The 25293-nt window shown below is 43.5% G+C and overlaps 1 protein-coding gene across 1 annotated transcript in view; it reads left to right on the top strand.

The window, feature by feature from the left end:
* Nucleotides 1–20857, top strand: part of COMMD8 (COMM domain containing 8) — a 171396-nt gene extending 150539 nt beyond the window's left edge. Inside the window, exons 4-5 of the mRNA XM_069201695.1 lie at nucleotides 3106–3261; nucleotides 20226–20857. Of these exons, the coding sequence (XP_069057796.1) occupies nucleotides 3106–3261; nucleotides 20226–20246 (177 nt within the window). The 3' untranslated portion in view covers nucleotides 20247–20857. The remainder of the gene's footprint in view (nucleotides 1–3105; nucleotides 3262–20225) is intronic.
* The last annotated feature ends 4436 nt before the right edge of the window (nucleotides 20858–25293 follow it).

The raw sequence follows: 25293 nt of genomic DNA on the forward strand, positions 1-25293 counted from the left end.
GGAACTCAAGTAGTCTTCTCGCATCAGAGAGGTATTTGAGATCTCCTGGTAGTTTTGTTTTGCTACAGCTCCACACCTCAGTATGTGATTTCTATGTTAGCCATAAGTGTGATGTTCAACAGTTAGAGCAATAAATGATATAACATGTGCAGTGCTTAGACACATATTTTAGAATCGGCTGGAATAAACTGAACAGACTATGATGAATATTGCTTCTTGGATTCTTAATGAAACCTTTTGTATACCATTACCTATAGCCAATCCAGTCTTGGTTCACTCTCCAATAGTTTATAGCCATCAATTGTAACAGTGCTTTAAAATTACGTGTGATATGTAAACATGATTATTTTACATATTTTTACCCACTTATACAGGGCAAAATTGAGTATATTTCCACCTTGGATTTAATAAAACGATCTGAAATGCTGAAAAATCTGTCTGCTCCTCAGATTTCAAACAAGCAATATGTTAATCACCAGTGGATATCTAGGCACTAATAATGTTGAATAGTTGTAAAACAGTGGTACAGAAAGATTCTATACTCTGTGCATATTTAATTTCAGACCTTCACTAAAGATTTTGAGGCATTGTAGTTTATTGAATAATGTAGAATCTTGTAGGGTGGTAATACTTTGGGTTGTCTTATGTCGTACCGGTGTTGTAAGCAGCGTTCAAAGGTTGTATGCCCATCTCAGGAATGTGTGTAGTGTATTTTATTAAACTACAGATTATTGTTCATAGGGCCTGACAGAAGATGTCTTTGCATTAGCAAATTTATACCCCTCCCTCCCTCTTGACTTAAAATTGCCAGTCATGTGAAGACTTTTGGAGGGTAATCGCATTAAGGTGAATAGAAAGTTGTCCACAGGTGTAGCATGTGCAATTACTTCAAGTCCACAAATCTTGTAGGACGATGTCACAATGCTTGTATGATTTGATCAGTGACGTCTTCAGTTATGTAATTTAACGTGTCATAAGAGAGGTCAAAAGCAGTGCATAGCGGTGGCGCAAGTCATAGATAGCTCAGTGAGCTGTAACTGATAAATCTCAGCAGTTTTTTGGCTTTAAAACATTAGTTTTTATCTTGTTGCAACACTCACATATAACATCACTCTAACCTTAGTTCATTTTCGTTGAATATGTAACAAAAGATGCGACTTTCTGGCTAGGGCCTAAGTGAGGCATTTGTGGGCATACGACTGAAACCGCTCGGCATGTACGTCCCTCCTTCCAAGTCAGAAATAAGGTGTCTGCAGTCCAAAGAGGTTACTTAGCTGTGAATATTTTTTTTTGTGTTGACCCGACCAAAACAACACATTTTGGCTGCTCATATATACACTTATATAAACAGACGACTGATTCAGGAGCAACAAAAATGCTTAAAGTGATAATACCTTTTAAGTTGAACCTAGGAAATGTTTAGATGGGATATCATTTTTCAAGTGTTGTGTTTTGTGCCACTTTCACTGGCATGTTTTTCCGGTCCATGTGAAAATTAGCACAATGGGAGGCAGTCTTGCCTTCTTGGTTCTTCTTCCCTTCCCACTAGTAGAAAAGCACATTTGTACCAAAGTTAGCATTCCCAGGAAAGCACCAAATTTCAGTGTACAATCAGTTTTTTTCTGTTTCCCTTGTCAGAGGCCGTCCTTCTAGTGATTAACCTCCAATAAGGGGAGTGGCTGACTGTAGAGCAGAGCTTCCTTGCAGTTTTTACAAGCATAGAGACATCTTGACGGCCCAATGTGGTCCTCATCCCCTGCATTTGCCTGAAAAAATACCTTTTGGTTTAACCAGGATCGTGGACATTTGAAAGTGATGGACTGTTGGAAATATGTATAGATTAATGAAAGGTATTTGTGTTTATATTAATACGATAGGAACTTATTCAATGTAGAGGACTTTGTATTTAGATAGAGCCATTAAATGAAATACAAGCTGTGATGTGATTACCGTAGGCTGCTACCTTGCATTCATTGTGCATTTATGTTGAGATGAGGTGCAATTTGGTTTCCTCTTTAGCAGGGGAAGACATTGTAGTAATAGCAGAAAGTAAGAAATAGAAAAGCTGTCACGTGGAGCAGCTTCTGTCCAGAGATCCCTTTAATTGTGCAACTTTGTCAGGCTAGCAGTGATACTTCTGTAGTGCTATTTTCCTCTCCATATAGAGTACAAGTTAACCCAGCATGTGGGAAGCTGATATTGCCTCTCCAGAGCCGGGGGACATTCTTTGGGGCTTTAGTTTGTGTGATTCCTTCTACAGTCATACTTTACGTTTACGTGTAATGTTGATGGTTATATAATCAATTAAAGCATTTGTACATTATGTTTCTTTGATTGTCCTTCCTGTCTCTGGATGCTCCCCGTTTGTTACTAAAAAGCACAAGGTTTGAATTTTTCATGTGGAAGATACTGGTATCAACTTTAAATTCTCTGCTGGTGTCCAGTGTTGGTGTCACTTTTGTGTCCACTTGAAATTGCTTTGAGGTCCACCTAAGACAACCTTTGCCACAATTTGAAAGTTTGTGAGACCATATTTTGTGGCTCAAATCAGGTTTAATTATGGGGTCTAAATGACTTGAATTCTGAGCGAATGTTTATGAAAGACAAGATAGTCATTTTTTTAATCTTCGTTCCCAAAGAACTGTGCAGTGACCGGAAGCAGTCATCCATAATCTATACATATATTTTATATAACAGAAAAATGAATTTCCTGTAGAGTTTAAGTTTAAAACCATTCTACGTTGGTGTAATAACAAAATAGCTATCTATCTCCATTTGTCTGCCTATTGCCCTGTAAAGTTAGTTCTTCTGGCTCTGCTTTTAGCCTATAGGTTCTTTCTTTATGCCCCAGAGAAATACACAAATAGCACAGGAACCTTGGTAATTACACTAGATATCTGTCTGCCTCATATTGTGCAATTAACAATAATTTAACTGTTTTGAAAATGTTTGCATTTTTAAGAGGGTTTTGTGACTTGCTGTTGAACATAATGCGAGTAAGAACAAAGTCTGACAGTATTTTGTGTTCTTAGTAACCTAGACATTTGTTTCATCAGAATTGATAAAAATTGTAATCTAAATTGTCTCATTGCCTCTTTAACACAGCTTGCACTTTCCAGCGATAAAATCTCTGCTCTGCAGATGCCATTAGTGAACCTTGATTTGGATGTGCGAGAAAACAATGAAATTAAGTCTGTCTCAATTGAAATGAATAAAGAAGAGCTGCAGAGTCTAATAAGCTCACTAGAAGCAGCAAATAAGGTAGTTGCTTTTTTTTGTTTTGTTTTAGCCTGTAACTTTTATTCTTTTGTATAACTAAAATGTACAGCATCTTCATTTAGCAGTCAGCAATTTAAAGGTATATGTAGTACGCATGCTGCTGTCACTGAGTATGTATCGACTCTGCTTGATGCCAGAAGATGGTGGTTGCCACTATTTCTGACTTGGTGGGTTGCAAAGGTTGGGACAACACAGTGCTGTTTACAAGAAAGTTACAGATTAAAAGGAAGTGGAAAATCAACAGTTTTACAGGTATGGTAAATTGTAATATGCATTTTTGTTGCTAAAACACAACTCTTTCTTGTGTAGTTTACTCATTTTATCTGTTCACTCCAAGCCCAATAGATTGTTACTTAAGTTCTTTCTCTAGGTGTATGACACCACCTCCCTGGTTCCTTTGCTTGCTTCTCCCTCTGTTTCATCTTTGCTATTGATCCTTTTTTGGGTTCGAAACTTGAAGACCAAGGATTCTGAAAGCTCTAACCCTACAGCTGGGCCTCTTTAGGCTTGGCACCTTCAGCAGGTGGAGGATGTTTGTTCTGTGTCGACAGTAGTTAAAACCTCATTATGTTCATTACAAGATTTGTTCATTACAAGATTTCCATCTTGCATCACAGAGCCTTCTACCTTACATAGGTCTTCAAGTACCAATGAAAAATGACAGCCTAGTACCAGAGTACTTCTGAATGCGGGTAAGGAGACTACTGAAATCCCCAACCACCTGCTAAAATGTCCCACAAGTGTTTTAAAAAAAATCTGCCTTACTTTCTAAAGAAGACAGTGGCTGAGAGAGAAAAAAAAGGAAGAGGAAGAAATAACAGCCAGCCTTGAGCCTCATGGGTCCATTTTATAAATTCTGGACGCTGCTCATGCAGAATTCCTCAGGCCTTTGTGGTAAAGCAAGACTTCATGTTACTAACTTACCAATCTCTATACCGCAACCCCGACAAATTTGGGTTTTAGGACATTCCATGACTTAAATACCATCATGTTCATTGATATCAAGCATCTATAGACTCTTTTTTGTACTTTAATGTTGACAGTGGAACTGGTGTTTAAAAATGTTTCTCAGAGCTCTTCTAAACAAAGCAGTGCCTACCACTCAAAAAAATATGTTTATATCTTGTGATGGAGCTGTGTTCTTCAGTTATGTTAAAGATACCAAGTACTGTTGGGTAGTATTGTGGAGGAAAATGTAAATCCAGTGTTTTTACCATAGTTGGATAATAGAATGTGTGGGCATCTTGAGTCTGGTGGTGTTGAAGTTGCATTCCCACCTTACTACTTCATAGATACTGAAAGCCTGTTGTTTTTCACAGGTATGTGCTTTATTAGTAGTTTGGTAGTCAATAACACTGACATTGCTTTGGTGTATTTTTTTTAGTAACCAAATGTTATTATTTTTATAGAGAAACACACAGTGAACAGTTCCACATGTCACAGATCACACGACCAGCCCATTGTGTTCCCACCACCTGCCCCAGATTTTGTCTTTTTTCTGTGTGCACCTACGTGCCTCATAGATAGGTCATTCCTGGCAAGCACACCAGTCCACATCCTTTCTCCACTCCCTCAGTGAGGGGGGAACTGAGGACTTCTAGTGGCGTACAGTGTCTTGCTTGACCACCATCGTGGCGACTGCAATAAAGGTCCGCTCCATCCTCTCTCCCCCAACCTCCTCCAGGAGCCCCAGTGCAACTCTGGTGGTCAGGGAAATTGAACGCTCCATGACCAGAAAAATGTTCCCCTTCAATCCCTGCCCAGAACTGTGTCAGTTCCAGACAGGTTCAGACCAAGTGAAAGAAATCAGCTTGCACTAGGAAGCATCAAGTATGGCAAGCCTAAGGATCCTTGCCTCCTTGAAATAGTTGCTGGGAGGGGAGCGGGGGATTGGGGGGGTCTGGTACACGAGATGTAAACAGTTGAGTTGGATCATGTGTAGTTGAGCAGGGATGACCAGCTCCCAGGGGCCAGATGGGCTTCACGCCTATGGTCGTCGTTCAGGTCTCCCACCCAGGCCTCCCACCTCCCTTGTAGATCAGTAAATCTGTCGGGAGTGTTAGCAGTGAGGCAATGGTATGTTAGGGAGATGGCATCCTTACCTAGGTTCCCCATGGGGATCCTGGCTTCAGGAGGGTTAAATTCCGGGATGGGCATGCCAGTAGATAGGTGTTCCAACAGGGTGTGTTGTAGTTGCAAGTAACAATAAAATTGGTTGCGGAAAAGCCAATATTGTTACTGCGTTTCCCAAAATGACATCATACCATATCCTTGCCATACATGTTCCAGAATGATAATCCCTATTTTATCCCAGTGCGTAAAGCCATGTAGGCCTGCTGTATGGTTCAGTCACGTCTCTTGCCAAAACAGGGTCATTCCGGTGAGTTTATGATCTTACTTGACAGAGTGGAGTGCTGCTTTCCAGCACAGTAGGGTCACTCGGGGCAGTTGGGGAGAGACCGAGGGAGCGAGCCCCCATAGAGCAGGCCTGTAATACCATTGAGAGCTAAGAGATGTAGTTCCATCTGAAAGGCAGGGTCATCCCATTCTCTGTTAAGCCAGTCATTGATGGTCACAATTTGGGCAGCTAGATATTAGTTGTAAAAGTCTGGCATCCTCATCCCCTCGTCATAGGAAGAGTGTCTGGCCTGAACAAAGGCACCCAGTGTAGACCTCCCGCCCAGATAAAGGTGGTGATCCTGGACGTCAGTGAATGGAACAATCGCCTGCGAATTAGATGTGGGGAATTCACAAGGACATAGAGGAAATGTGAAAGACATATCATTTTGAACAGTGCTACTTGTTCCAGGGGACTCTAGGGCAGTTTACACCACCGCTGCAGGTCTCTGGGCAACCCTGCCAAGAGTGGCCACAGATTAAGATTCCATGCTAGTTCCAGGAGAATGGAAATATGGATGCCGAGGTACTTAAAGGAGAGGGATACTAGCTCACCAAGAATTCCCCTCAGCAGCACTCCGCATCGCCACCAGCAGAGATTTGGATTCATTTATCCGAAGTCCGAAGGCTTCATCATAGAGGCAGAGAATCCCTAAATATCGGGGGCAGACGATATTGGGTTTTCCAGGAACAATAACAAGTCTTCTGCGTATAAGACTATATGCTCCTCCTCCCCAGGACCAGGTCCACATCAGTGCATCGCATCTAATGAGATGTGCCAGTAGTTTATTCACTAGTGCGAGTAAGAGGGGGGAAAGGAGGCAACCCTGATTGGTACTTCTATGGGTTGGAAAGGAGGGCAAGAGGATGCTGTTAACCCGGACCTTGCAGTGGGCCATGCGTAAAGAAGGGTGACCAGTTTACAGAAATAGAGCCCAAAGCCTGTCCACTGCAAGAGAGCCCCAAAAGGGCCAGTCAACTGTATCAAAAGCCTTCTCAAAATCAGTTAAGCTGCGGGAGTGATAAGGCAATGCACCTGGGAATGAGCCATCTGGACCCTGTTTATACTGTGAAGTGTGCTTCTATGGGGCATGAATCCACATTGGTTAGGGTGGATCAGATGTGGGAGGGCCGACTCAAGCGGACAGTAAAGATTTTGGCAATACCTTAATGTCCGTATTGATAAGCCAGATAGGTCTGTATGAGGAGCACAGGTCAGAGGGGTGCCCCACCTTGGGTATCACAACAATGATAGCTGTGTCCAAGTCGGGGGAGGGGGGAAGGACCCTTGGTCCGCCTCTTACGAGATGAGGAAGCAGGAGGGATTGGTAGCACTTAAGTAACTCGATCGGGAACCCGTCCAGGACCCTTTGTCTTATCTGAGGCCAATTCCAACATGGCTTCATCAAACTCTTTGGCTGTATTTGACTGATAGAGGGTGTGAGCTAAGGACAATATCAGTGATTTGAGTTCCTGCACAGCGGTGGGTGTTGCCGCATAAAGCATACTTTAATAGTCTGCAAAGACCTGCACCACCTCCATGACATGCGCACGGTGGTGGCCTGTAATGTCTTGAATGGAGGATAAATCCTGGGTGCCGCCTCTCTGGTTGCTAGCCAGTAGAGGAGCTTGCCAGATTTATCACTGTGTTCAAACTGAGTGGAGGCCCTCAAACTTTGTCTGGCCTCCTCCAAGGATAGTTGTTTCAGCTGGGACCTGGCCAGGGTCAGTTGACAGGCTAAATCAGCTGATGGCCTGGGGTGTGCCCACCGCTCCAGGGAGAGGATCTGAGCTTCTAGTTCTGTCACCTGCACCATCTTTTGATTTTCTTTATCACAGATATAAATAACTCCTGATCAGGCCCCAGAGAGCGGGTTTGCTAGACACCCATATGGTTCCAGCGAAAGTCACCACACCAGAATTCAGTGTGAAGAAGGCCTTGACCCCCTCCTCCATGTAATCTGCGCATTCCTGGTCCCCCAGTTAGCAGGCGTTAAAACACCAAATGGGTTGCAGGTGCCCCGGGAGAGGCCCATCTCTAAGAGTAAGGAGACATGATCAAAGTGCCATGAGGAAAGATATGGACACGCTTCAGGTGAAGTACATAGGCATCTGGGAAGCCAGCTTTGGTCAGTACGCAACAGCGTTTTATGCTCTGCAGAGGCATGAGTGAACATGCACATGGAGACATGCCACATTCCCCATGCATTGCAAAGACCCATTGATTTGGCTAGAGAGAGAGAGTTGGGAGGAACGAGCTCAATGTCCTGGCTGGGGGAGGGCTGGCGGGGGGTAAGTCTGAAGTGTCCAACGCAGGATTGGGGACAATGTTAAAGTCGACTTCAATCAGAGTAGTGCCTAGGCAAAGGGCTATTAGGGGGTCATAAAGTGACTGCAGCGTTGATTGAAGCTACTAAAGATATGGTTGGCCTTCAAGGCGGCCCTCAATCACTGCATAGCTTCCTTATGGGTCAACGAGGGGGTAGATACCACCAGAGGAAATCCCCTGTGCAGCTGACTAGCTATTCCACTGGAGCCTTTCGAAAAGCTGGAATGAAACACCCAGTCATAGCCGAAGCGTCCAAGAAAGGAGCATTGCGTGTCCAGCAAGTTGGTCTCTTGAAGCAAAACCACCTCGAGGTGGATGCGCTTCACATATCGTAGGACAATGTATCACTTAATACGGTCTAGTAGACCATTGACATTCCATGATAGGACCTTAACCATCAGAGATGGCTAGTGGGTAGCTCAGGGCAGTTGCCCCAGGAGAGAGCGATCCGGATACCAGGTGTATGGTGGCCACCATGGGGCCGAAAGAAGCAGCAGAGTACAGTGAACTTGCCATGTGTTAAGACTGTGGTGACTGTGTGCATAAACCTAAGAAAATAAAACACGAAACAATAACTAACCCTCCAAAATCCTAGCACCCCAAACTTCCAACCCTCAAATATCTTTCACTCCCACCCAAAACACATCAACAAACAACTAGGACCTGAGGACTTCTAAGATCCTGTATTGGCCCACAGAAGAATTTTGCCGCCCAACAGCAATTTCAAGATAACATGTTCACATGGAGACAAAGGAATGTTTTTCTCTCCCCCCCCCCCCCCCCCCCCCACCCCACCCTTCCCATCAACAGACAGCCCCAAATATTATACTTTTCAAAGCAGCACCACATAAAAAACACAGTTCAGAGGGTACTGCCTGATCGTTCAGCGTCACACAATGCTGCAGTCATCACGGAGGTGGATCATGTTCATTGTTACGGGTATTGAAAATGTCCGGAGTGGCAGATATCCAGGCATCAGGATCAGAAGTTTCCATCCCACCAGCTTCCCATGAAGGACTGGCGGATTCATGGCCACTCCGTAGCCTTTCGGGAATGGGGTTTCTTCCTCTGAGGGGGATACAGGGCTGGGGTGGGGCCTCCTTGACTCAGGTAGCTACGTTTTCCAGGGATCAGGAGATGGCCACATGTTGTATGTTGTAGTGGTTGAAAGAAAATGAGAATGGAACAATAATAGAGAAATGGAAAAAGAGTGCTGGATGAAAGCTCCTACAAGTATCAGTATATTAACGGGGGTCCCTTCCTCTGAGGGGGTCTAGACACAGAGCTGGGGTGAGTCCTCCCCAACTCAGGTAGTCACATCCCATGACACAAATGGGTGTCCCAGGTCCGGATGTTCCATTACCCACTCCCAAGCCTGGTCTGGGGTATCAAAGAAATAGGTTGCAGAGTTAAAAATTACTTTAGTCTAGCCGGGAAGAGGAGCATATAGCGGAGGTTAAGGGCCCAGAGCTTCTGTTTGACGTCTTCAAAGGACCATCTACATTGCTGGACTGTGCCTGTATAATCCGAAAACATCATGATCTTGGCATTCTGAAAGCTTAGGTCCTGTTGTTGATGGGCTTCACAGAGAATGGTGTTGCTGCCTTGGTGGTTGAGGATGCCTAGGGAAGGCTCCTTGGCCAAGGAAGGAACGGTGCACCCTCTCCACCACAAAGCATCAAGAGAGTGTTTCAGCTGGGTCCCAACCGGAGCCAATTCTCCAACAGATCGTCCTCAATAGATGTTTCAGTACCCTCGGAGAAGCCAATAAATTGCAATGTATTCCTCCATGAGCGATTCTTGTTACCTTCAATCCACTCCTCCAGGGGTTGCCACAGAGTAGCTTAGAGACTTGAAGCTTAAGGGTTGCCACCTTGTCTTCCACTGAGGAGACGCTGGTTTCTGCTTCTGTAACCCATCTGGCTACATTGCAGAGATCTTGAGGCAACAGGGAGACATCCACCTAGACTTTACCAGGACTTTGCAAAGTAGCTGGCCTCGGCCTGGTTCAAGAGAATGACTCTGGAGCAGCTTTATGGCGGGTTTAGGCACCCCTCAGTACCCAGGCCTCCTGCACTCTGGAAAGGTTGCCATTGCTGCAGCGCCAAGAAATCCTAGCTATTACTTCAAACTAAATAGGGGATTTTGCACTTTAGGCTAATGGATCGACGCAACATAGATTTGAGGGGATGTCGATGATGAATGTCATAATAAACATCAACAACCAAGTAATCAATAATCTGATCACTATGCAATAACCACACCAGTTTATTAAGAAGGATTATACATTTATTTCCCTATATTAACAACGCTAAAGTCACAAAACTAACTCTTAAACATAAATGATAAGTATATAGAATCAATAATGGCTGATTAGAACGTCTTCTATATCTGAGTTTAATCAAAGTAAGTAAGCAAATTACCTCAAGTATCGTAACACTAATTAACAACATCAATATTTGCAATAATGAAATTGTATATATTTGAGCAGAAGATCAAAGATTGTCAATATAAATCATGATCATGTAAAGTCCTATTCCCTCACTAACCACCAATATAGTCTTAAAACCCTCTGTAGCGAGCTCTACCAGCCATTAAAGGCCCGGGCCTTTAACAATGGAGAGGGCCTTTAATGTCCGGTAGAGCCCGCTATGGCGGGTTCTAAGGCTATTAGAACATTCTACCACTCCAGAGCAGAATGTTCTGTCAAATAAAACAAATTCCTCACGACGCTCGACGGGATTAAAATCACCTCGGGCTCCGTGAGGCTTTGTTCACAGCTTTTGCTGTGAACAAAGAGAACATTGGAATGTTGGCTCCGGGCTTTTACCAGCCTGTAAAAGCCCGGAGCACTCCAATGTCTGCAGTGGAGCTCGCAACATTTCATTGTTCTAATTAGCATTAACGTGTTGTGCTTCATGTAAAAATAATTTAGAAAACACAAATTTAGAAAACCATACTAGCTCGGGTTATAGTAAAAATTACTATTATTATGCAGCAATTAATTGATAAGTTGCAGCTGGTACCTGTAAAACAAGAGACACATAAAACATTGCAATTTCATACATTACCCATAGAACAACAACATGCAGTCTACTTCAGCAAGGAGACACCATCAGGAAAGTTTCATAGGGTCTGGTCTACATCGACAGCTAAACTCACATCACTAATATGACATGAACCTCCACTAAGAACTCCCTCAATCCGAAACTCCAACAGAGGTACCCAGAATAGGAACAAGGGAACATTGCTAATAACCAAGAATAGGTGACAGAACATTTTATTAATTCTTGAAAACCTCGCGATTGGTCAGTACATGGGGCGTTATACGATTCAGCCAATAAAACTACTGTTAGATAACTTAAAGTTCACTGACGACATTAACTAAACACAATGATAACAACTTCTTCTTCGCTCCCGTCTCGTCTGTGGATCCATTCTTCCATCTCATCAAAACTTCACTTGTCAGGAAGAAACATCTCACTAAGTAACTTCTACTTCCATCCTCGAGGAAGAAACCACACGTTAGTGACAATTTTATACAATAGAACAGTCAAACTCAAGCAATGACCTAATAAATCTGACCTTGTAAGACATAACACAAAGACCCACTAGGGGTAGCTGTCTACTCATCTATAAGATATTAATCACACTCTTTTAAGGTAAGCATTGAGCTGAAGTTTGACTAAATAGAGAACAAAAATTAATTATGGTGACCATTTACAAAAGTCACCCGTTTTTCACATATTAGTTCATAAACGGTCAGTACATTACTGATTAATAAAAATCATTGTTAAAAATTTCCAATCCTGCACCATCAAGGGTCACTGTCGAGCGAGGATGGCCTGAGATCAGTGTGGGGCCTGGAAGAGCCTCGTTAAAGTGGTGCTGCCATCTTTCCTGGGAAGCCACAATCACCCCAGCCCGCCCCCCTCCCCCTGCTTTGGTGGATTTAGGCATATAGTTTTGAATTTTCATGCCTATATTTTCACTAGGGAAATGCCAAGGGCTTGTAATCTTGTTACTATGGTACAGTCTTTCCTCAAGCTGTTTTTTGTGTTTTGTAGTATGATCATAATGTATCTTTGAATGACAACTGCCATTGCAAATGTCTTATACATTTTATTGATGTTGCATCAAAGCTTTTAACTTCAGGTCCCTTTTCAAACTTAGTGACACTCCCCATTTTTTTTATTGTAACACTAGACTCTACCTTTGTTGTTTTAACCATGACCTCCGCCCCCAACTGTCTACTAAGCAACATCTAGTAGTTTGCTTCCACTTTAGTTTAAATGTTTTCAATGGAGTAGCCTTGAAGCTGTACTGGGTGTTGTCTTGGTTTAGAGAGATCCTTGGGGGAAACCTTTGAAGGTCTACTGTTTCTGTAAATCACAGAAGGGTGCCCAATATTTGTCAAGGTTTTTAAACGTTGGAACTCTTTTCCTGCATCCATTATGACATGTGCCTAAGACAAGCGTGTTCAACAAAAGGTAAAATCTCTGTGCTGGGATGATGGTGCATTCTTGAGAATTCACAAACCTTGGCCATTTCATAGGCATAGATCTGTGCAAACCCCCAAACTAAACTCTGGAAAGCCAAATTATATCAGAAGATAATACACAAAGGCTCCTTCTTCAGGGTGTGGAATGGAAAGGAGATGACCCTCTTTGCTCTCTATTTCTAGATCGTAAGTACACATTATATATATATTTTTTTTATTTTTATTTATTATTCATTTATTTTACTAGTCCATTAAAATAAATGGGTTAAAATAAATTGCAGCTTGGTAGTAATGCACTCAGTGCACTATATTCTCAAACTGTCATCACCGAATACTTCATAAGTGCCTATATCAAGTCATAATGTTACACATTTTATGAAGCAAAAATGTTCAATCTTGACCACAGACCAAAATATTATTGCACTGCAATTTGAAATAACATCTCTCATTCATAGATCCTGTGCATCTATTATAGTTCTTCTGTTGCACGTTATAAAATAATTCTTAGAGTACCAAACTGCAACTAACTTACTTTTTCAATGCTAACTTAAGATTTGTATGCACTTCTTCGAACAGTAAAAAAACCAAGATACCTTCGTGCTCAAAGAAGATAACCTAAATTAAAAAATTTGTCATAAAGAAGAGTGGGTCGGCACAAAGCAAAATTACGACAATTTCGTATTTCATATACCATTAATTATGTATACTTATGAGAGTACTTTTGAGAATTCCTAACCAAATTCCCTGCCACATCTATTTTAATGCTTTCTTTGGGGCCATATTTAATTCCCAGGCTCCCAACCATTTCAAACTGATCCCCGCAGTGGCTAATGAGTTATTTAGTTACTAAGTACCTAAGAAGTTACTTAGTGAGATGCTTCTTCCTGACAAGTAAATATGCCAGGAAATCCTTATTGGGTATGTTTATTGCTAACCAAAATTGCCTGAACTAAATTATCTTTCCTTAATAAGATTTCTTCTCTAGTGTAAGGGAAATTGGAATGCTAGGCTCTGGAGCATAGGTCACAGTCTGGATGAAACCTGTGACTGAGATCCTAGCTGACTTGTACAGTCTAATACAGTCAAACCTGATCTCTTTAAGGAATCCACGGCTCCGTCTTGGTGTCATGGTTGATGGGGCAAGGCGTTCCTCAGAGAAAATGTATGCAGGTTTGCTCAAAAAGGCAGATAACAATGCTGTTGAAATATACAGAAATGAAAGGTCCTTAATAAAACACATCTAATCATACACTTGAAAAATGGCTAATAATTATTTAAATGAATACTGTAAATACAAACAAAACGTCCAGAGCAAGAATTGTCCCAAAACGGTGCTAATTAAGGTGGAGTTTGAATTCCGATAAATCGGTCAAATCACAGTGTCTCAGTTGGTGGCACCAGTGTCAAGTTCACCGTGACCTGGCTAAAAGATAATGGGTGTAGAAGTAGGACTCCAGTTTAAAGAAATGGAATAGCTGGTTCAAAAAAAATAGTGAGTCACTTGTCAGTAATTGTGAAGACACTTGAACTCCTTGACTGTGTAGTAGGTTTTATGAGGCAATGTTGCATGCATTTTATGAGTGTCTCCTCATGCCCAGATTAATACTGAATACAGGCTTCTCAAAATTTCAGGGTTCTATGCACAGTATGAGACCATGTGCAAGGTGCCTCTTGCACTTGTACCACGGTGATGGCTCGACATGAAGCGATCTTGGATGCATATTCAAACTCAGTGGATCTTGGTGGTACAATGGTGCAGATATTCCCACAACAGGCATTCCTTTTTCCAGGTCTCCAGGGTTAATTAAACTGTATCCTGCCCTTATTAAAAGTATCTCTGAGGAGCTGGCTCAGAACTCAAGATCCCCAGTGCAGGTTTCCTCCCATTCTGGATAGCAGACTCCAGCAGGCAGGTTTTCATCATCTCTTCGACTTTGAGTTTTCTTGGAGCAAGTTCCTCCAGTAGACAGGCTTTTCATAGGAATTGGAACCTATTTGCCTGTCGGTCTTAAAGCAGAAAAATGGTGCTTCCAGTTTGGGAAAGAGGGCAGGGTGCAGAAGGTAAAGACAGAGTTGGAGTCTACTATCTGTACAGTGACGCCTTATTTTGTTCTTTAGTTGTAGACAGGGTCTCTCTTTGGATTGAGGCCGGGTAGGTTATTTAAAAGGTTAAGCCAGTCATTCAGTGGTGATGAGGTTATAGCCAATCCTAATACATTTCCCAAGTTTCCCACTTCCTGTAATGTAGCAAAGTGAAACCGCATCCTTTTGGGACAAGCTTTGTGGTAAGAAACTATCCCAGAGCTCCATGCAATCAAAAATGGCAATTCACTGTCTTTGATTGGCACAGCGTACTAAGGAATGGACTATAAGAACTATGGTGGTGTGCCTTGGTATTTAATCATTGAATGTCTACGTGTTGTTTGAACTTTCAATCAACACAATTGCACGCGAAGTGGTTGGGTGCTATACCAGCTTGGCACCCCTGGCAGCATGATCTGCGGCAGATGGACATTATTTTCTTCCAATTTACTATGTTTACCTTTAGGAGGTGCGAACCAGTAGCATAGCCACTTTGTTTTGTATCGCACTGTCTCAAGAGTGTTGACCACTGTTACCCAGCTGCAACCCTGGTCCTGCCATTTCACTGCACTACAAAGGAAAACTCAATGGAACCAACTCTGCCCTTCTATAGTGCCTGATCCTCTCAGAAAGCACTCTCTTTATAGATGTTATTCAAGCTGCCTGGCTCTAAGATGATGTTGTCTGTATATGAAGGGTCAGGCAGTCGTTCTCTTCTACTCCACCTGTTCTATGCTGGTGTCTTGACCCACCTTGGTGTGAAAGTCTTGCCCTTCCATGATCATGCCTTTCCTCAGCACTCACCTACACTGATCTCTTTTCCTGTGATGTAGGGCACCCGCGCCTCTGAAACTTCTCACCGACATTGCTATCAGCATTGGTTGCTGTATACTCTTGCTGCAGCAAAATGTCTTCTCCAGTGATCCACAGCACAACCCTGCATCACCGGTCACTGCTGTCTCAGGATAGAGCTAGTTGCTTTCTCTGTGCCTGCTAGATCCTGAAGGGTACACTGTAACAGTTTCCCTAAAAAGTGGTCCGGTCTGAACAATTTCTGAACATATGAAAAAAACTCAGCCCCTACCTCCTCACATCAGGGGCATTTTGTGTCTGTCAAGGCATAATACTGATTGATCATCCCAGGCGTGAGGTATGCCCTATGTAAAACGGAGAAATTGATGAGTTTGAATCTGGCATTCCTAGACATCTTCGCTGTGCATTCCAGAATGGTATCCCAATCCTGCTCCCACCTGTCCACGTCCTTGTTTGCTTCCCATCAGGCTCTCAACGTAGGCAATGGCAAATATATGTCCCCTCACAGTCATCTATATAAACAGGTGACCGCCTTGAAAGTCCTGGCTCTGTCAGCACATGCTGGCACCATGCCACCTGTGGCGGCTCTGCCATGTCCGACTTCCAATGTTTTCGAATGGCTGCAGTGACTGCTCCATGTAAGAGGAAGTGACCATGAGGTAAGTTGTACCTCGAGCGAAATTCCTCAAAGGGAAGGAACACTTTGGCCTCAAACAGGGTGCTAATCGGAGTTGCCCCGCCTCTTTCCAGTCATGCACCAGTCACCGCCATGTGGGAGCTCCTGAAGAAACTGCATCGGAATATCAGGGGAGTACGGGATGGGCCTTCGCACCTTTTGTAGGCTCCTTGTCCAGCATTGTTGCAGAACTTGGAACTTGACAGTGTTGTCAGTTCTAGGGCTTGGAAGCCTAAGAATTGCTCTAGCCAGTCTGGAAGTGCTTGGGACAAAGGGAGGCACCTCTCTCCCTGGAGTAAGCCTGCACACCATCCATCTCATAAGCCATTGCAGCTGTGCCACCAAATAGTAGGATTCAAAATCAGGTACCACTAGGCCTCCTTCAGTCGCCGGTCACTGGAGTGTGGACAGTGCCACTCTCCTGCAGCCCAAGCCCCAGAGGAAGCTTGTTACAATCTTGTCAATATCCCGAAAAGATGACCTGGGGATCTAGACCGTTAGGTTTACAAAGAGATGCAATAAGCGGGGTGGGCAATCATCTTCAGCAGTGCCACCTGACCCACTGCAGACAGTGGAAATGTCCCCCAAAAGGCACCACTGGTCTTAAGGGCCCATATGGCCCAACTTACATTACCCTCTAGAAAGTACATGGAGTGAAGATAAATATGGACCCCCAAATAAGGCAGGCATTGAGGTTCCCACTGCAACACCCCCAGCTCCACCGGGAGTGCCCCCGAAGTCTGCATAGTAGACATGCAAGATTTCCGCTAATTAACACGGAGACCCGACAGGGATCCGAAGTGCTCCACCAGTTTCCTTGCATTCCTCAGATCCATCTCCGTGTCATGTAAAAAGACCGACAGGCTATCTGCATACAATGCAATATGGTAAGTCTGAGCTTCCATCATGATGCCCCGGTACATGTCTCCCATCCTGGCATAGCATGCCAGCTGCTCCATGGCAAGGGTGAATAACAGGGGTGACAGTGGACAACCCTGCCGGTGCCTCTCTCCCCCCTGTAGCTCTCTGAGATCGTCTGCTCTGTGCGATCCCTGGCCGAGGGATACGTGTAGAGCAACTGTGTCTAGGCAAGGAATCTCCGGCCCAGGCCAAAATGCACAATGACTCTATAGAAGAATGGCCATTCCAAGCTATTGAAGGCTTTCTTGATATCTACGGTGAAGACTACAGCAACTACTCTGTTATACGTGTTGGCCTCCAGTATCGTACAGAGCCTACAAATATTATTAGCTGTGTTGCAGCCTGTGATACATCCCACCTGGTCCTGATGTATAATGGTGGACATATACGGCAAGAGGCGGGCAGCCAAAATCCTACTCAGTATCTTGTAATCAGTAACGGCCTATAGACTTGTTTGTCATGTGTCTCCTTTCCCGGTTTTAACAAGGGCACAACAAGGGTCGTCTAGGTGGACCTGGTAGCAGTCCTGTTTCCATGGGTGTTTTATATAGGTCTACTACCTTGGGGGCCAAGTCCTCCACATAAGTAGCGTAGAACTCCACAAGGAACCAGTCTGTCCCATGAGTCTTGTTCCGGGCCCTGGATTTAATAGCAGCTCTGATCTCTTGTAGGGTAATATCCCCCGCCCCCCCAGGGCTTCAGCTTTCTCCGGCAAAATCCTGGGGAGATTCAGAGGTGCCAGAAAGGCCTAAATGTGTTCGAGAAAATTTTCCAACCTGCTGCCGTAAAGATGGGCATAAGATTCATTAAATTCGAGATTAATGTCCTCCTGATGATATACCCTAGGCCCTTCATCAGTGGCAATCTGTGTGATCACTGACCCATGTTTGGCCGGGTTCCCCAGCCACGCAAGTAGTAGCCCGGTCCCTCTCTGCATGAGCCTGTACCATATAATTGTGGAAATCAAAGCAGCGCAGTATCTCAACGTTTCCTGCCACTTTCTCTTTAGCCTCAAGAAGGTTAGTTTGTAATTCCGGGCGTCCCGGCCAGCATTGTTCATGTGCTCTAAACTCTGACTCAGAAGTAAAGACCTCCTGCAGCAGGATCTTTCGGATTCCTATCGACTCCAAGAGACACTGACCCCTGAGCACCACCTTAAATGTGTCCCATTCCATCTGGGTGGTGAGGGAATGCAGCGGTCCCAGCATTTTCCTCAAAATATTCAGTAATAGCTGTCCCAGTGGGGTCACATAAAATGGGATCCTCCAGGGCTCCCGGATGCAATCTCCATATCTGAGTGCAGGAGCGCACTCTCTCCCATCTCAGTCCCAGTAAAAGGGGATTATGATTCAGGGATAGAGATAGTACGAGAGAGGAATTTGGTGGTATGGACGTGTGCGAGTACATCAGGTGTACACAGAAGGGTATCCAACCACACGTGTAGTTTTTGCAGGTTGGAGAAGAAAGAATAGTCTGTCATCCAGGTGGTGGAGACACCAGTAATCCAGCAACCCCCATTGTGTCTGCCAGGTGTAGAACGTTCTAGCTGCTTGTGACGTCGGAGAGTCCCGCTGGGGCAGGTGCGATCGGTCAAGGGCCGGCTCTGCTACACGGTTAAGGCATCCCCTAAAATAACGGACCCTGCTAAGTGGGGGGCAAAAACCTTGGGATAAGTCTGCACAAAACGTTGCCTGATCCACATTGGGACCGTAGCTACTACCTATAGCAACGTCCCTGCCATCTAAGCACCCCCAACCATTACAAATCCACCCTCTAGGTCTATCAAGTGGCCGGTGTGTTGGAAGGGGACTCCAGGGTGAATCCACACCAATACACCCCTCGCATAGGCTGAGTATGTAGTATAATAGGCTTGCCCCCTCCATCTGTGTTGTAACGCTATGCCTTCCTTAGCTATAAGATGAGCTTCCTGAAGAAGCCCTATATGTACTGCACGTCTGTGGGGGTAGAAAACGACTGTCTCTTGACCATAGTATTCATCCCCCAAATGTTCCAAGTTAAAACTTTATGTGCCATGGGGGTTGCCATTGCACGACATGAAGGTAAGGACAAGAACCCCTGATGACTGCAGTAGGAGGTACATCTAGGAACGACTGCCTCAAGCTCAACCAGGAGCAGTTACGCAGGACACACATTGGACCTCAACATTCAACCAAACTGTAATCTCCCAAACTCCCCCACCCCAGGACAAGCAGGATTGCTTCCCTCGTGCAAACAAACAGTCATGCATTTGTGGGCGCACCCAGAAAAAATAATAATCAAGGGAGGCGCAGTGACCAACGGGGTGCGCCTGGCCCGGTTCTCCCCCACCCACTGCTAATAGTCGGAGATGATTATAAGACACCAAGGTCACAGACAGGCATTCTTTCACGTAACTTAAATCCGAGTTAATCATGTAATGTGGGGAGACGCCCGAACCCCATATTGCGAAATAGACCAGTTCTTACAGTATACCCTCCGGTGTAAAACTGTTTGTCTTGTGTGAGCAGCTTAACCTCAGGCAGTTCCTCGTCCAGGGGAACTGGCATTGCAGGATAGGGCCAAATCTTGGGCATCGCCTGCCCACCGCAAAGAGGGTGAGCCAGGTCTCCCACCACTCATTGCCACCACTACCACATTGCTCACATCGCTGCCTTTCTTGTGTCGGTCATCTCGGTGCACTGGAGGCTCCCCGGCACCCTGGGTGTCCACTAGGCTCTCCTTCTGTCACAGTCTGAGCAGTTTGCTCCTCGGGTGGCAGGACACCAGCTCCGTCTTGTGCCCGATAGCTTCTCTCACCGTCATTTAGTTCTCTGTTTCAGCACCGGTGGGTATACCCTAAGGGCTCCATGCAGGCTCTGCTATTGTGCGCCACCACCTTAGGCTTTCCATGGTGGTCTGCCGGGAGGGTCGGTATCTGCCTCTTCTTTGCGGCCGCAACTGCACAAAAATGCCAAGTAGCGAGGTCCTCGGACCGGGAGGTTTCAACAGGGCTGGGGGCTTGGGTTCCTACTGCATCAGCAGCTAGCCACGCCCGCACTTCTTTGTGCAAAAACAAAATCAAAAAAGTAACCTTTTTAATATTTGCAGTTGCCAGTTTTGCTTTAAATTTAATAATGAAAAACCCTTATGTAATGCTACTTGTAATTGTGTTCATTTGTAATTTTGATTTTCAATTTGAGTATGCCACTTTATTCAAGTTTTTGTTTCATTTTCTCTGAATAATGCAGGTTGTCTTGCAGTTGAAGTAACTCAAGTTCGCAGTTTTCATCTTTACATGTCACGGTTCACAAGACACAGCGAAAGAGATGAAGATGTGCAAAGAAGGAAGGATCTAAATCCAATACATAGTTGAGGCAGCTAATGGCAAACATTGCCAATGAGATGGAGCCATTTCTTAGCGAGTGGCTGCTAGTGGCTGAACAGAAAGTGTTAACTTTCCACTGGTGAAAGTTCTGTATTGTAAGAACTAAACATTTTTTTCAAACTTTTTGTACTCTGTTTTTCTGTGGCTGTCAAATTAAATTATTTTTATTACAAACACTAGTTACCGCCATAAATGCATTATTTCTGAATTTTAACATGTTGATTTGTTAAATGCATTTTATATCCACTAGACTGTCTAAGACGTCTACCGCCATTGTACTTTGTCAACAAAAAAAAAAAGCTTTGTAATTTATTTTTTGCTGATTATCTCTAGTCGATTTGTTTACCCATCTTCATTATATTGTTTTATCTTTAAGCAGGAGGTGGGGTTGAATGAATATTTGTCTCTTCAGGGTTGTGTTCTAAATGAACTGATTCAGAAACTAACTGTAGTTATGATTCTATAATTCGCTTGATTAAAAGACACACATTTGTAGAGCAGTACTCATTTATTATTTGGTTTACATAATCTGATAATTGAGTTTTTCGTAGAAGATTCAACAAGAAATCAAAGACAAAAAGCATCATACGTTCACTTGATACATCACTGTTTATGTTGTTGTGTCCCCTATTACTCATTTCAGAGCAATCTTCAGCATTAGCCATTTATACACTTCTCTCCTGGTATCATTGCCAGACACCCCAAACCCTCAACGCTTTTGAGGACAACCCGAGCCTCCTACATCAGTTTGTCCCATATGCAACATAAGTCTGTTTCGGCACACCACATCCCAATACTGGGATGAGATGCTTGCTGCCACTGGCAGGCTATGCCTCTTTTCCCTATCACGAAGCCTTGCCTCTGTGATGTCTGCTCAACGTGAATCCCTCATCCTTTAGATTATTGAAGAGAGCCACCTTTGGTGTGAGAGTGAATGTGCGACCGAGGACTGCTTCAAACGTTACGATAGAGTTCCAATAAGGATGGAGGACCCCATAGCCCCACAGAGTGTGAAAAAAATCTCCTATTTCCTCCTCACAACGTAGACATGCAAGGTCATCTGTCCTGTTCTGTTCATTTGCCACAGCCATTGCAGAGTCAAATATGTGCAATGTAGATATTTAAACTGCATGAGGTGAAACCTTGCAGTTATTGCTGTCTCACTAGGGCTCCCAAGAGCAGTCATACGCTCGCCCTCATCAAACTCACCCAGGTGGCTTTTCCATTTTTCCCTCTGTGTTAGGAAAGAGTCTGGAGTATTGATTACTAAGGACTTACAGATAAAAGAAACTTGCCCTTTGTAACGGAGGTACCCGTTTTTAGTTTTGTCTCAAGGGGACTGAACTCTGGGAGGTCATCCACACCCGCAGGTAGGATTCCAAGGCATGGCACATATGCAGATATTGTACAATTAAGAGTTCCAGCCAAAACTCTTCATGGGCTTGGTAAATGACTTTATATCTGAACCAATCGGAACATGACCCAAGGTAGGGATCTCAAGGGAGTCCCATCTATAGAAATACTCCAGCTGTGAAACATCTGGCATTGGGGGTTCTGCACCGCAGGGCCTGCCCTCCCAGCGAAGGATCCCAAGTGAGGATGTCCAGATTTTTAGCATTGCCTGTGTTCAAAAGTGGTATATGGAGGTAGGTTGCCTCTGTATATGTAATGAAGTGGGGAGTGACTCCATGAACCACCTCTCCACTGGTAGGTCGTGTTGTCCACGGGTCCTTGGATCCAATCATTGAGGGCTAATAGATAAGAAGCTGTGGAATAGGATAGCAGATTAATCATTGCTAATCCTTCACCAAATGTTGACTTGCTACACTTGGTGAAGGCCACTCTTTACCAACTGTGTTGACAGAGCTCCCCCTACTCTAACCCAAGCATGTAGTTTGCCATACATCAATCGAACATATGACAGGTAGTGGTGGCTGAAATGTCGATAGTCGAGCAGTGTGAACATGTAGGCCTATGACACTGTTAAAGGACTTTTCAAATTCTGTCAGCAGCACAGCGAGTAGCTGTTGCAGCTGGCCAGTAGCCGCCATTGCGTTGTGTAGCTTAGTGTTGTAATTCATCATAAGTAATGTTTTGTATATAATGCACATTCTCTATTTCCCCCCTTCCTTTCATTGTGTACCCACCTGCCCATAGGGATCCAAGTGTAACATTCCATTCCTCCCCATTTTCCCCTTGTCTTCCCAGTTGGTTCCTACCAGCATTCTATAACCGTTGCTGTGACAGTTGACAGCTGTGAGGAGAAATGCTCGCTACCGGTTGTGGCTGGAGGCTGTTGTTAATTCATCTTGCCAATAAATTATTTCTTAAAGATCATCATCGGAGTTAAGGAATATTCATAATACTGGTGACGAATTGCTGGTGGGGGACAGCACTGATGAGGAGAAGTGGAGATGAGAATAAAGCGTGATTCTAAAGAACCATTGATCTCTTTTCATTATAACACTGGCGAAGAGGATGGGGTGTTAGGTTCTCCAGTTTCATGTAAAAATGGAATTGGCTGGGACATGCCTGCTGCAGCCATTTCTAAAGGATAGTGTGATTTAAATAGTTATGTATGTATAAAATATAGCAATTACTATGTACTATCAAGTGTATTCTCCAAGTGCAACTATAAACATTAAAAAGTTAGAAAATAAATATAGCAATCATCACGTTATTAAATCTAAATAGTAACAGTTGCATGCATATGTATGAAGACATTAAAGAAAATGCAGTCTAGTGTTGCGGCCGATTTTGAGGAAAAGCCCTGAGAACAGTAAATTTTCCACAATGCCACAAGCAGGAAAGAGCTGTGCCTGTCAGCGTTACCACCAACAGGCTAATATCATTACAAATGCTTCTTAAACGTTCATGCTGTGCCTGTCAGCGTCACAACAATATGCAGGTCCAATTGCAGGAGTAAGACAATTCAGTGAAACTGCGTTTGAAACCGAAGTACAGATGATCCTCAACCGTTTCAAAAAACTCCACTAAAGCTAAGGTAATTATCAAAGTACAAACTCTTGTGGATTAAAAGTTAATGCAATATGCTCCTCATGTAATTGTGCGCGCTTCCACACAGTTATATATAGTACGAACGTTCTGTTTCAGAGCTGCCTTTCATAAAATGTCATCAGAAAAAGACGCATTTATTTTCATGTGGATTCAGCACCTATTAATTTTGCAGTATTGTCAGTATAGACGATTAACCAGTGTTATTTAAAGATACGATCCTCATAGATGAAATACTTGTGTGTGATAGATTGATTTTCTTGACCTTCCCTCTCAGAAAAGGTCGCTGTTCATAACGTGTGCTTGCCTCTCATGAAATAATGCTGGGAGTAGTTATCCCACTTGTGACGTAGTGTTGGATGGAGTATTGGTCAAAATGTATGCTGACTCATGCTCTCCCTACACTTTGATCAATTACAACAATTTTCAAGAAAAATTTAAGGGCAAAACGTATGTTATCCTACAACCTGATGTAGAACCTGGGGGGTACAACAAGGATCCCATACCATTAGTAGGAATGGTGAATATGAATATAACCTTCAAGGACCGTTCCACTGCGGGAAAGATCTATCTAACAAAAAAAGGATCTAATTTATTAGGTTGGGCTCACCAAAAAGCTTTAGGAATCAAACTTGATCCTAACAGCCAAGAACCTGTGTTATCAATTTTGGAAGGAAGAGAGAACTCAAGACGGTATGAGAAACTATGTGAAGAGTTCTCTGAAGTATTTAATGATGATTTAGGCCATCTCAAAAATTTCCAACATCAAATCTAACTAAAAAACAACGCAGTACCAGTAATACATAAGGTAAGACCAATTCCCCATTTAATGCGTGACCGTTCCCACGAGGAATTGGATAAACTGGTCAAGCAGAAAATAATAGAACCTATAGAAAGTTCTTTATGGCTTGCTCCAACTGTAGTCACCCAAAAGTCTGGAGGGAGGGGTCTTCGTCTCTGTGTCGACTTAAGAGATCTCAATGCAAATATTTGGGTGGATAGATTTCCTCTGCCCAGATTAAATGAAATGATCAGCGTAATTGGAGAGGCAAACCATTTTAGCGTAATTGATCTCTCCTCAGCATACCACCAAATAGAATTACACGAAGATTCCAAATCCTTAACCTCATTTATAACTCCATTCGGAGCGTACAGGTACTGCAGAATGCCATTCGGTCTTGCTTCAGCAGCTGCAGTGTTCCAGAGAGTGATGCAAAAAGTTTTGGAGGGGATAAAGAATGTTTTATGCTTCCAAGATGACATACTTATATATGGCAATTCTACAACTAATCATGACAACTCATTAATGGAAGTTCTGTCAGCACTCAAAAAGCATGTCTAACCATAAGAAAAGACAAATGCCAGTTGGGAGTCCAATCAGTAGATTACCTAGACATACGATTTCCAAACATGGAATTAAACCTAAAATTGATTTAGTCAACGCTGTAAAAGATGCTCCTCCTCCAACAAATAAGGAGGAATTAAAATCATTTTTAGGGTTAGTTGAATACATGACTAAATTCATCAAGAATTTTGCAGATATTGCTGCACCATTAAGAGCCCTCTTTAAAAAAGGTACTCATTTCAAATGGGATGGGGAATGCCATGAAGCCTTTGAGTCTATCAAAAAAGCCATTGTTAGTGCCCCTTCCTTCGGAAATTTTGACACCAGACGTAAAACCATCCTAACTACTGACGCCAGTGGGAAAGGAATTGGAGCATCCCTAACTCAAATGGTGGAAGGCGAGGAAAAAATCATAGCGTTTGCTTCCAGAGCATTAAAAGATACGGAATGTAATTACTCCACAGTAGAGCGTGAAGCACTTGCATGTACTTGGGCTATTTCACACTTTAAATACTTCCACTGGGGATTACCATTTACTGTACACACTGACCATAAGCCTCTGATTTATATA

The sequence above is a fragment of the Pleurodeles waltl genome, chromosome 1_2 (genome assembly GCF_031143425.1).
Source record: "Pleurodeles waltl isolate 20211129_DDA chromosome 1_2, aPleWal1.hap1.20221129, whole genome shotgun sequence".
NCBI lineage: Eukaryota > Metazoa > Chordata > Amphibia > Caudata > Salamandridae > Pleurodeles > Pleurodeles waltl.